Here is a 13,381-nt window from a genome sequence, read left to right on the forward strand (position 1 = left end):
AATAAAAAGCTGGTATCAGTCGTGTTGCCTTTAAATCTCAGTGTAAGGGGATTTTCAGTGCCTTTCGACGCCGGTGGTCGCATTCGCTCATATAAAATGTGGGTTTCAGGCCCTCCCTTGAAGCCCAAGTGCTTGTGTTCATTATATATGATATTTGCATTTTCTTCTGCTGCTCTAAGGCTTCGTGGTCTAACAAGCTTAAACCAAAAAGAGCTTTTCGGGGGGAATGGCCAGGCCTATATCCCTGGCATCTGCCTGGACTTTAAGAGTCGCTAGTCGGTTTGAGGTCTGGGGCTAAGAGTCTCCTACCCACCCAGAAATAAAGAAAAGGGTCATCTTTAGGCTCTAGTTCAAGGCTAGAAAGTGTCTGGAAGGAAAGTTGCCCGCGGATCTCTCCTCTACACTCCATCGCCGAATATATCAGGGGGGAAAAATGCTCCGCGGATCTCAAGCGGCGGCTTGTGGCCGAGTGTCACGCCGCGGGCGCAGGCTCGGCCGGTATTGCTGCTATGCGCGGAAATATGAGCGAGTAATTTTATAAGTAACAAAGGATCAGGGATGGAATGAGGCCCCTGTTATCCAATGTCATTTAGAAGCCTTGGATCAGCAGCTTCTTGAGGCTAAAAGTGAATTCAAGAAGCCCGGCCTTTCCCTTTTCCCAGGGGTGTAAGCTAAATTTAGAAATAACCTCTATGTGTTTGCACAAATCATGTACCATTTGCTGTTTGTGTAAAAACCGATTAGCCAGACACAACTGTGAAACAACTTGTTACTTTTATAGCTGCAACACACAAACAAATTTAGATCCGTTTAGTTTTCCTTGTAAAAAGAGATTAGAAGGGACCCGCCCATAGACTGTGTGGTCCATAATCTCTTCTTCGTGAAGGTTACTGTAGCTCCTCTCGGTGGCGGTTGATTATCAAGTTCTTGTTTATCAAGTTAAACGATCTCACCCCCGGCAGCTTGTTTTATTTTAGGACTCTGATCCAGAAGGAATGTTTACTCAGGACACAATAATGTTTACTGTTTACCAGGAAGACAAATTCGGTATTTGCGAGGAAGTGTCATTTAAAGTGACGCCCTAGCCCACGCCGACAGCAGAGAAATAAGGCTCGGATCAGCAGCCGGGAGGCATCTCCGCGACGAGGGAGGCGAGGTGGACGTCAGCGCCGGGGACTGACGGTGTTTTGCAAACAGCACCCGCATAGGGCCGAGCTGACAGTACTGCTACCCGCTCCAGTTTTAAAAAGCAATTTCGCATACGTAATTGCAACAGCTAAATTAATTACGAAATAATTAGAATTGATGTCATTTGAGGATGTGTTGGTGGTGATGGGAACTGAATTTCCGCATCTGGATGTTTCATTTCTACGTTAATACTTAGGGTTGCAACAGCTGAAATGCACATTAAAAATAATCCACAAGGACATTTCTCCATTCCTGCTTTGTGATCTCCCATTTCATACTAAACTAGCCTAAGGTATTTTTTTAAGTTTAAGAAACGGGGTGAGGTGCATCTGTTTTAAAAGGATATTAAAGGTTTATTTCTTGGCCTTTGGAAAAGCTGCGGGTTGGTAAGAAAGGAAACATTTACAGGAACCCTTCAGATATCGAAATTATGTTGTGGATTTATTATTGCCATAGAAAAGAGGCATCTTATTTGAAAATATTATGAAAAAACAAAACAACTATGTATCATCTATGAAGTTCATATAGGTAATACAATTTCACTACAAAATTTAAAATGCTATTACATATGTTTAAAAAGTTAACTGGGTTTATTACCACTTCCACTTAGGGTATGAAAATAGTTTGAAAAAAATCAAGGCTTTAAATGCTAAGATGGGGGAAATGTTTGGAATTAACATTCTTTTGAAAGGTTAATTGAAATGATTAAGAACTCTCATTTGGAAAGTTTCCATTGTGAAAGATGAAGTCTAATGTTTAAAAATAATTAAAATTGTGCTGAAGTTTAGAATTAGGTTGGTTTTTTAAATGGCAGCTTACTTTATCTTCAGAAATATCTAGTCATTTAGATGTAATGTATTGATAGGAAGAAAATCACCACCTACACACCCATGTTATGTGAAAACTAAAAGAAAATATTAGTACAATTTAAATTAGGCATATTTTTCCAATTAAATTTTTCTTACACTCAAATTATGAATTAGCAAAGTTTGAAAAGGTCATTCCTTGAAACTCATCTGGGAAGAATAAAATGCAAATATTATTTTAAAATCTTGTCATTTACCTCAGACACCTAAATGAAACATTAAGCTGAGCCTTTAAAAATTTTATTTACAAAGTTGTGTACAACACGATGGAATAACATTTAGAATACCATATATATTCATTATATATAAACAGACTTTTATATAGAATGACTTTCGTCTTCTGAAAACTTTATATTTAAAATCTCCCAACGTCTCTATACATTTTTTCTCACATAAAACTGCGGAGAGTGAACCTTCAGAAAAAATGAAAGTTCAGAGCTCTAAATCTACTGAATTTTTTTTTCTTAAAAAAATAAAAACCCCAAAAGGAAAGTCAATAATTTTTATACAAATATGTACAAAGAATTTCCCTCTCATCCCCCAGGTACTGAGAGCAGGCGCCGTCCGGGTACAGTTTTGGCAAAATCGGTTTTCGGTTTTACCTGTACGGAAAGATATTCCCCGCGGGCGCGCAGTGAGAGTTTGCTCCGCCAGCCTAGGTGTGCAGGACTGGGTGGAGGCCGCCGAAGGTCGGTGTTGAGGGGTCGGGGGGGAGGAAATGGAAGAGAGGCAGAGTCCAGGATTGGGCAGGGGGGCCAGGAGCGGGGCGGGGCGCGCAGCTTGCAAATTGCAGCCGACAATCCAGGCCGCTGCCAGGCCCCGCATCCCGGCCACCGGCGCGTCCCTATTGAGCGGGCCACTTGGCTTGAGCAGCGGCGGCGGCAGCAGCGGCAGCCGAGGCTGCAGGCTGCAGAAACTGTCCAGAGAGCGGTACGCTCAGAATCGGCGCGATGGTCGCCGTCGTCCGACTCAGTGAAAGAGGCTGGTGCGTGGCCATGAGCGCTGCCGACTGCACGGTCCCGGGCGGCCGCAGGAAGGACTGCGCGGCGCCACCGCCTCCGCTACCCGCGGTGCCCCCAGTTACCCCGGCGCCCCCAGCGCCCGCGGCCGAGCCCCCGGGCGCCGCGGGGCCCCCTCCGATGATATTCTCGATGCTGAACGACGGTCGCGCGCTCGGCTCGGACTTAATGAGCGACGCCGTGGTGCCCGCGGCGCCCGCCGTGCCTGCGGCGGCCGCGGCGGCTCCTAAGCTGTTGAGCTGCAACTGCAGGCCCGGGCCGAGTTGCGAGCCGAAGGCGGCCGCTTTGCGGCCCAGCTCACCCGAGGGCAGCAGCGGCACGGCGGGCGGCAGCACGGGGGCCACAGGCGGCAGCGCGTACGGGTACTGGAGCGCCGCGGCCGCCGCCGCAGCTGCCGCGGCCGCCGGGTGCGAGTAAGCGCCGGCCGCGGCCGCAGGGTGCAGGCCGTAGGGGCGGCCGTAGGGCCCCGCGGCACCGGCCGCCGCCGCCAGGCTGTAGGCGCCGAAGCTCTGCATCATGAGCGCCGTCTGCTCACGCAGGTGCTCCTGCTGGTGGCGCTTGAAGCGTTTCCGGCGCCGCAGGAAGCTGCCGTTGTCGAACATGTCCTCGGACTGAGGGTCCAGGGTCCAGTAGTTGCCCTTGCCCGGGTTGCCCGGTTCACGGGGGATCTTGACGAAGCAGTCGTTGAGCGAGAGGTTGTGGCGGATGCTGTTCTGCCAGGCGGGGAACTTCTCCCGATAGTAGGGGAAGCGGTTGCTGATGAACTCGCAGATGCCGCTCAGAGTTAGCTTCTTCTGCGGGCTCTGCAGGATAGCCATGGTGATGAGCGCGATGTACGAATAGGGCGGCTTCACCAGGCTGTTCTTGGGCTTGCTCGGGGCCAGGCCGCCCGCCGCACCGCCGCCGGAGCCCGGCCCGCCACCGCTCCCGCCGCCCTCCTCGCCGCCAGCGCCGCTCTTGCAGCCGTCGGCCTCGGATGCTCCCGCCTCACTCCCTGGCCCGGCCCCGGCTCCAGCCACTTCTTTGGGCAGTGCCAGGGGCTGCTGGTGCGGCGGCTGAGGCTGCCCGTGGTGGGGTGCCACCGGCGTCACCTCGTCCGCCTCGTCCAGGCGCAGCTCGGGCGGCCCCGCGGGACTGTCGCAGCCCCCATCGCTGTCTTTCTCTTCCAACGCGTCGTCGCCCTCGCCCACCACATCGATGTCCACGTCCTCGGCCGTCAGCACCGTCTGGCCGGACATGTCGCTGGCGCTGCCGCCACCGGAGAGGGTCATCCCTCCTCGGGGTTGGTGGCGGCGGAGGGGAAGGAGCGGCGCGCGATGGGCGTCTTCAGGGGCTGCCGCCAACCTCAGGAAAGGGGTTTGGGGAGCCCCCGAAAGACAGGGGATTAGGAGAGGGGAGGGGGGCGTAGGTGGTCCGGGGCCCTCCCGGTTTGGCTCACAGTCTGCGGCCGGGCATCGCACGACTCGGGCTGTGCCGTCCGCCCCCCGTGGCAGCGCTCCGCAAACTCCAGCTGTCCCTGGCGCTCGGTACTAGGCGCTCCCTGCTGCTCCCGGCAGCGGCCCCGGACCCGGCCCGGGCCCGGCAGCTTCTCCACGCCGCGCCCCCTCACTTCGCCTGCCTTCCTCTGCCTCCGGCCCGGGCGTGGGGAGCAGGAGCGGTGCAGGCGGGCGCGGGACGCGGGGCGCCGAGCAGCTCAGGAGGGCGCGGGCAGGGGCAACCGGGGGAGGGGGTGTCAGGGACGCCGAAGCCCCCGCAGTCGAAAGTCCCGTTTTAAGGACTGGCCTGATAGATTACTTTCTACTTAAAGATCCAACGGGAGGCGGGGCCACGTGACCGTGCGTGACGTCAGGGCCGCCGCGGAGCCGGCCAAACTCAAGTTGGTCGAGAGAATTGTCAACAAAGGGACAAGGGACGCTCAACTCCGCGCCGCACCGTGCGCCAGCATCCCGCGGGGCCCAAGGGCGCCTGGGACCGCCCTGGGACCCCACCCTGGGCTGGAGCCCGGCGAGGGGGTCGAGGGAGCCTGTGGGTGTGAGTGCGGGTGGGTGCGTGTGAGCTAGGGAGGGTGTGGGCCCGGGAGCCCCCGCCGGATCCGCGGCTCTGATTCCCTGACATACCCGCCCCCTCTCCCTTCCCCGCCCCCCCTCTTGCCACCCGCCCTTTGCCAAAGCTCCCTAGGCATAGAATGTAGGACAAGATTCACATCCTTTTTTTTTTTTTTTAAGAAAAACTTGGTAGTCTCGGTTTTGTTTTTTTGATTCTTTTTAGCTCTAAAGATTAAGGGCAGCGCCCCGGCTCTGTCTTGCTAATTAGACTTAAGAGCCCCTCCTGCCTCAGTGCTTAGTCGGCGGAGACACCTGCTGAGGGGAGGCGCTCCTCCTCCCGCTAAAGTCAAACCACAGGGTCCTGTCTTCGGTTTCCTGGCTCGATGTGGGCGTGTTTATATGTATGTATGTGTAATAATATATTCCCACCCCCCACCCCCGCTCGGCCACAGCAGCATCAGTTGGGATATCCGAAGGTCAGAAAATGGCTATTGATTAATCTATCAGAATAGTTGCAGAGAGAAATAAAAAGGACGTAAAATAACGGAGAACCTATAAATAAAGCCGCAACTAGCTGCTCGGAGTTGTTAAACGACTTAGCATGTGAAAAAGTCGGAAATGAGGCGCTGGGGAAGGAGCCGGCATTGGCAGCGGCCTGGGTAAGTCGAGTGGGGACGGGAAGAGGCTTCGGGCCTTTAGATTAGACGCCGCGCCCTGTTTGGGATGGCTGACCTCAGGGGGAGCGGGCGGTGTGATTTCTCAGGCTTCTGGGCCCAGCCTCCTGGGAGCGAGCTTGTTGGCGGCCTAGACTCTCCTTGCGGCTAACTAACATGGATTCTTTCCCCTTAGGGTATAGACAAACCCTCCAAGATTTTAGTTCCTCAGAGACCGGCAGCAGAGGAGGTGGAGGAGGAGGCGAGGATATGGCCAATGCACACCGAGTTGCTTTGGCAAGGAAAGTCAGTGATGGTAGGAAAGACTATCGGCATTTAACTGGGATGGAGGGTTGGGGGCGCAAACCGACCCCGGATGCGTGACATTGCTGGGGCGCGTGGACCGCGCACTTCGGAATAGTGCTCCTGACCCGGTGAGGCCGCGATGCGTTGCTTTTTTTCCTCCTGCTTTTTTAGGCAGCCTCCTTGCGAGCCGCGAGTGCCTGCCGGGTGTTAAGGGCTCCTGGAACCCAAGCTCAGTCTGGCCACTGAGGCCTGAGAAGGGAGTGCAGGCCTTAGCAGAGGAAGGAGCACAAGGGGATATAGTCTGAGAAGAAATAGTGAAATTAAGTATTTACAGATGATACTAAGAAACTGATGTATTTCCTGGAGGACAGTAGTACTTACGATTCCCTGTGTCTCTCTCACCTACCACCTCTCTCATTGCTTAGCCTAGACACACACGTAAACTTGCTTCACTTACAGGCAGTGCGACACACAGATTGACTTCAATTTTCATTAGATAATTTCCCAGATAAAACACTAGCACATTGGATCCCCCCACTTCGCAGGATGTTTCTGGTTGAAACCAGGGCGGTTCCTCCATCTTGAGACGCCCAGGAAACTCCACGATTTTTCTGTATCTAAATGATATCCCGGTTGCACTTGACCCTAAAATGCATCTGAGTTCATTCCCGCAGCTGCACCGCTTTGTCGCCCGCAGGCTCCGAACCATTTACGATACCTTCTAGACAGCTTCCTGCAAAACCGACTGCAGCGGCGAACTGGCTGCCCGCTGTCCCTCGGCAGCGGAGGTCCCGGTGAAACTGTCTCAAAACCCAATAATTACAAAAAGAACGTCCGAGGGGCACGGAAAAGAAACTGAATCCACAAATTCCCTTTGCTCAGCTTCGGTTGTCCAGCCCCAGAGGCAGGCGCGGGCCGGCAGGAGCCCCACCGCAGCCTAGGAGGCTGGGCCCGCGTGGACGCGTTGCACGTGTATGTGTACGCGCGGAAGGTTAGCGGCTTCCGGGGATGCCCTCCGCAGTCTTCTTGAAGCATCCTCCAAATGAGCCTAATTTCAATTCCTCGGCCCGCCAGGGCTGGCTCTCAGCACTCCCTCGGCGCCGCTGTTTACTGCCTCTGAGCCTCCCTCGGCCAAGACCTGGCCCGATCCGTCCATTCCCCCGTGTCTCTTTGGGACCTCCCTGGGGAAAGGGGTGGGGGTGAACAACTCCCAGCCGCCAGTTCCATTTGTTGCGCTTTTTTCTTTCGACACAATAAAAGTCAAATTAATTGATTCATACCATTAATTACGGCACGTAGCGTGAAAAGCAACGCTTCCCCTCGGTTAGAGATCTATTGTGCTAATCTCTTGTTCAATCAGTGTTACCATCTGATGCCGGGTCTGGCCCTTACAGAAACTTTTCGACTCGATTAGCTAAATGATGAGACGTGCGGGACCTACTGGCTGAGCCCCCGACGTCCTGCGCCGGTGCCGGCCGAAGGGCTTAATATCGATTTCCGGCGGAGACGGCGGATTTTTCCCAACAGCTCTAGGCTGGGCAGCCCGTCGCCCTTTTCCTTCTTCTGGGCGGACAGTAGCGCCGCGCAACCTGCCGTGGCGGGAAGGAGGCTAAGCGGCAGCCCAGGTGGGAGGCAGGAAGGTTCCCGCTGCCATCACTGCGGGACACCGCCAGGGCGGAAGGGCGCGAGCCCGACATGGTGCAGGGTCCTGTCCTAGGCCAACTAGATTCCGGGTTTAGTAAATCCTGTTTGCCTCATGATCCCAGTTAGCGGCTAAAAGTCCACGGGTCGTCAGTTACCGCCAACTTTTGGAACAGAGATGGAAGAAGCGAGACAGATACACAGCGACAGTGACACACTTGTGGGTGGGGGGGGGGGGGAGAAAGATGTGATAGAGGGAACGGAAATATTGGGGGTGGGGGTGGGAAGGAGAGAGAAATGTGGATAAAACATCTTCTGAATCTCGGTTACTGGGGAGATAGTAAGAGGGAGAATGAAAAACACAGGCACAAACAATTAATATGAATGAGAGTGATTATTTGGGTCACAACAATCGAACTTCCCAGGAGGGATTTAAAGAAGATGGCAGCCAGCTGTCTCACCTGTTCAAATGTTTGGAACGTTTCAGCCAAAAGTGAATGTAATGAGGCTCCCTCCGTTTCTCCTGGGGTGGGCAGAATCCGTGGTACCCAGCTGCAGAAACCACCAGGACAGGGTCCGTTGGGGGCGGGGATTGGTAGTGGTGGTGGAGGGGACCGTGGTTCTAGCAACAGGAAACAAGAAAAGTGGAGTTCGGATCGATAGGAAGGAAATTGAGACGTCTCGGGGGAGGGGAGATTTAGTGTGTGTGTCCTGGGGGGTGAGATGGGGATGGGGGAGACAAGAAGAGGATGAAACAATTTATGACGGAGAAGGGGAAATTAATTACAACTCAATTTGGGTTCTTAAGTGGTCAACACAGGAGGAGGGGCACGGTCAGCGTGTTCGGAAAACTGGAATGGCCCACCTACCCCTCGTCAGGCGCGGGAGAAACCAGGTGCCCTCTTCCTCGCCCTTTAAGTCAGAAACTATGCCCGTGGTTGAATAAATCGTTGGCCGGAGGTGAGATAGAATCGTTACGGCCAGGCGCGGGTGCACTTTTCTTATTATACGGGGAGAAAGGACCATGTCGCGCAGTGAGGGGCACGACCCCCACAGACAGCAGCCACCCTTCCTCTAATGCAGGGGAAACTAAACGTGGGCGGAGTCCATCCGGAATATACCCCTCTCCCCACCCCCCAAAAAACAAAGTTGGCTCTTTATTGACAGTCTTCACCGATATGTTAAACTATTATCAGCCTCTGCCTGGATGACGGCCACCGAGGGAGGTGGGAAGGGCTGAAAGGACATCCCGGGCCCCCACCCCTCCTGAGTTATTTCTGTTTCCAAGAGGGTGGGATTTTCAACTCATTTCCCACCACCCTTGTATACCCAGATCTCTTTGGTGGGCGGGGTGGGGGGGGGTAATTTAATGTTCACGTTTGGATTTGCATCTCAAAACTTCATTTATTTTTAAGGTGTCCGCCACTCAGGGCCCATGCGAAGAAGTGCCTTCTAATGGCGAGAGACCAAAGGAAGAGGAAGAGAGACAGAGAGAGAGAGGGAGAGAGACAGAGAGAGAGAGGGAGAGAGGATGGCTTCGAATTTATTTATATTGGAAATGTATAAACATCCATTCTGTAAAAGGCAACACGTTTAATTAACGATGAGAGAGCAGTTAGGGGCAGAAAGCTAGTAAAATTGTGTGATAAATTTATGGCATTGTTAGCGTGCTTTTAATTATGGCTATTATGTTAATTATTTCACATTAGCATGGAGTTATCAGCAGCATGTCAGATTTAATCAAAACGAGCCTTTCTCTCGAAAATTGTTCTTTTCATCCGCGAGGAGAAAGGTCCTGGGCAGGATCGGGGCTTAAAAATGACTTGGCATTGAAAGCTCGAGTCTTCCCGACATGGTTTGGTGCGATGCGGCGGGGCCCGGCTGTCCGCGGGTCGCTCCAGGCTACCGGCAGCTCTCGGAGGAGCCGAGGGCTGGGTTTTTAGGAATTCACCATTTTCACCCCCTTCGGAGCCGACACTTCATCATATGGGATCATTCTGTCAAACAATATGATGCTGCTCATTTTTATCTGTCCCGCTTTACAAAACCCCCATTCAGCCCGCCGAGGAGCAACAAAAGCCTCGGAGCTGTTCGGCGGCTGCTGCCGGCCACGGCCTCCCCCGCGCGCAAAAGAGGCGGCGAGAGGGGCCGAGGAGCGCGGGCGGCGGGCGCGCGCCCCTCGCTGCCCGAGGGAACGCGGCCTGGCGGGGCCCGCGCGCCCAGGTTGCGGGTCCTCGGGTGTGGCCCCCTCGGGACACGCCTCTCCCAGGCCTGCACCCGCCCTCTGCCTCCCCGCGAGCTCAGGGCAGAGGCGCCTTTCCCTCCCCGAGAGCGACGTCGCCCACCCAGGCCACATCGATTTCTTAATCACTGCGGATCGATTTATTGGGAGCAAATAAATAGCCCGTTTTGGAAACGTTTCAATTGTGGGCTTCATGGTTGGGGCGCTGACGCGGGAGGGTGCGCAGGGCCGGGGCGCGCAGGGGCGCGCGCCGGGAGGGGCTTGTGGATGAGTGTGGGGCGCTAAGGCCGAGCACCAGTCGCTGCGGGAGCCTCGAGTGTGCACGCGCGGCCACTGCCGCACGACCCCCGCTCTCGGATCCCCGGCGACGCCGCGGCCTTCTCGAGGGTTCGGCTTCCCCCGCTTGCCCTCAGCTCCCTCTGGCGGCGGGGCGAGCAGGAGTTCAGCTCTCAGCCCTTCTGCCTTGTCACGTCCAGGCAAGTTCTCCCAGTGTTCTGAGTCTTTCAAAAGATGCCTCTCGGGCCACCGAGCGACGCTGACTCCAGTCCCTGGGACCCGCACCTGGCTGCTCGCGCCCATCCGGCTGGCCTTCCGTCCCAGGCCCGCGGACGCTGCTGCCTCCTCGTCCCCGCGCCCGGAGCGGCCTTCCTGCACAAGACCACTCAGGCCCCCGCCCTTCCCGGGACCGGGCTGTGGACCGGCCAGCTGTTGCCTTATTTTTAGCGCTATTCCATTCGCGCGGTTATATTTAACTCGATCCACTCCTCAGAGGAGGTCGCTGGGACATCGAATTCTCTACATCGCAGCTTGGGCCCGCCCGCCTAGCTTCAGGGGCAAGTTGGAAAACCCCAGCTTAAGAATCTTTGACATCTCCGGAGCTTGGCTAGGAGAGGGAAGGTTGAGAGGACTGGTCCGAGAAGCAGTGGCCACCGTGCCTGCACACACAGAGTAGACGGTCAGTCCTGAGTGGGGGAGGGGAGTGTAGAGGAGGATTCAGTCCCTAGGGGAGAATTCACTGCGGGAAGTATTGGGTCCATTTCCTACTTATGCATGACCCAGAGCACCCAGATGACCTGGAAGACCTTTTACAACTCCGCCCTTCAGAAAGGTAATGATTTTTGTATTCATGCAGAAATCCCCTTTCCTCCCTACTCCTGAACACAGGGCAACAGGATACTTAAGTTTGAAGCGGCTTCTCAGTTTCAGCCTAGTCTTTCTCGTCAAAAATCTCCAGAAGACCATGCCACTGGCTCAGTCACATCCCAAGGAAAGGACCTATTTGGATAACATATAGACACACTGCCATAATACATACTTTTTCTCTCAGACTGAATTTACACACACACACAAAAGCAAAAGTCACATATTAAAAGTACACAGACAGATGTGACAAGACCTGGGATACACTTGTAAAATTTTAATTCTTCTCCTAACGCTTTTAAAGAAAGGACTTTCTTAGCCTTGGGTCCAAAGCAGTTATTTCTGTCTGCCTCTTTTTCTAGGTCTCCCTACAATGTATAGGAGAAGGATGAAAGTCATACAGCTGAATTCAGGGAGGGAAAAAAAGTGAAGTCGCTCAGTCGTGTCTGACTCTTTGTGACCCCATGGACTATAGCCTGCCAGGCTCCTCAACCCATGGGATTTTCCAGGCAAGAATACTGGAGTGGATTGCTATTTCTTTCTCCAGGGGATCTTCCTGATCCAGGGATCAAACCCAAGTCTCCTGCACTGCGGAGAGACTCTTTACCATCTGAGCCACCAGGGGAACCCTGGAATTCAGGACTAGAGGATGTTCTAACCAAGCATTCTCTGGGTGACTAGGGGAGGAGTGGGGAACCGGCTGGCAACATTCAATAAATATTGGTTCAGTAACTGAATCAGTAAGACACAGCATCACTGATGTGTAACTTATTGAAGAATGTAGTTAAAATGGGATATAATTAATTGTATAAATATTTATCATAAAACATTAGAGGATCTCAGAGTAGACATACCTAACTCTGCCTGGAAAAGAGGTATGTGGAGGAAGGTTTCCCAAAGGAAATAAAGCCTGAGCTCTCTTGAATGATGAGTAACTGCTGTTAAGTCGATGCAGGGAGGAACCTTGTTCTAGGCAGAGAAGACAGACTTATGCAAGACAAGAGGAGGAGCTTATAGTTTAATTGGACTGAAACAAGAGAGAGCAGGTAGTTGGAGCTGATACAGTGGAAGCAGACAAGAGTGAAACCATAAAGATTCCTGAATATTGTGTTAAAGAGCCTAAATTGATAAAGAGCCACTGAAGGCTTTTAACTTTATTCTTGGCAGTTCAGTTCAGTAGCTCAGTCCTCCGACTCTTTACAACCCCATGGACTGCAGCATGCCAGGCTTCCCTGTCCATCACCAACTTCCTGAAGCTGCTCAAACTCATGTCCATCCAGTCGGTGATGCCATCCAACCATCTCATCCTCTGTCGGTCCCCTTCTCCTCCTGCCTTCAATCTTTCCCAGCATCAGTGTCTTTTCCAGTGAGTCAGTTCTTCGCATCAGGTGACCAAAGTATTGAAGCTTCAGCTTCAGCATCAGTCCTTCCAGTGAGAGTAAAATTTTGCAACAATGTTTTAGGGCCATGTGAAAAATAAGCTAAAGGAGTAAGACTGGAGGTAGTAGAGTCTATTTCCATTGTCTCAGTAAGAGGTGATAAAGATGTGACTTCAGTGCAGTGGGACTGGAGAAGAGGGGGTGAATTGAAGAAAGATTTTGAAGGTAAAATTGATAAAACTAGGTGTCTGATAAGAGAGGAGGAGTTCACAGTAACTCTCACATAGAAAACTTGGGTGTCTGGAGGAAGAATACAGATGGAGGAACACTCTAGTCTCTTGCTCCTCATCCACATGACTACCCAAGTTACCTCCTTAAATATCAGTCAGAGTATGCCAATCACATCCCAGATCAAAACCCTCATTGTTTATAGAGGAAAATCCAAACTCTTTAGGAAAGCATTTCAGGTATGTTGTAATCTGGCTCCAACTTATCTTCTAGTTTCATTTGTACTCCATGCAATAGGCCCATGAGAATATACTCCCTTCCAGGACATACCATGAACTCCATTATATACCAGTTGTGTGACCTTGAGCATATCCCTTACACTTCTTTGTGCCTTATTTCCTGTAAATAAGGAAATAATTTATCTGTAAAATGGGGATAATAGTACCTTCTTTTTGGGATTATTGTAAGGATTAAGAATACCCAGAACACTTAGAACCAGGTTTGACACATAGTTTTAAGAATCACTGGAAAAAAAATTTTTTTTCAATGAATTGTGTTTTTGCGATACCTTTTTCTGTTTTCTGGTTGAGACTCATAGTATAGTCCCATCTTTCTTAGAGTTTTCAGTCTAGTTGTAAAAAGTGAGAGAGGAGACATTGTAAACCCTTGAAGGT

The 13,381-nt window shown here is 52.5% G+C and overlaps 1 protein-coding gene across 1 annotated transcript; it reads right to left on the reverse strand.

Annotated features, from left to right (window-relative positions):
* Positions 1-2,281: 2,281 nt before the first annotated feature.
* Positions 2,282-4,858, reverse strand: FOXD3 (forkhead box D3). Its single transcript, XM_055586931.1, has one exon. The coding sequence runs from the start codon at positions 4,342-4,344 to the stop codon at positions 2,899-2,901; it is 1,446 nt and encodes a 481-aa protein (XP_055442906.1). The 5' UTR covers positions 4,345-4,858; the 3' UTR covers positions 2,282-2,898.
* Between the last annotated feature and the right edge of the window lie 8,523 nt (positions 4,859-13,381).

This window comes from Bubalus kerabau, chromosome 6 (genome assembly GCF_029407905.1).
Source record: "Bubalus kerabau isolate K-KA32 ecotype Philippines breed swamp buffalo chromosome 6, PCC_UOA_SB_1v2, whole genome shotgun sequence".
Lineage (NCBI taxonomy): Eukaryota > Metazoa > Chordata > Mammalia > Artiodactyla > Bovidae > Bubalus > Bubalus kerabau.

Excerpts from the sequence above, each read along its gene's own strand:
- FOXD3 (XM_055586931.1), bottom strand. The coding sequence starts at position 4,344 with ATGACCCTCTCCGGTGGCGGCAGCGCCAGCGACATGTCCGGCCAGACG.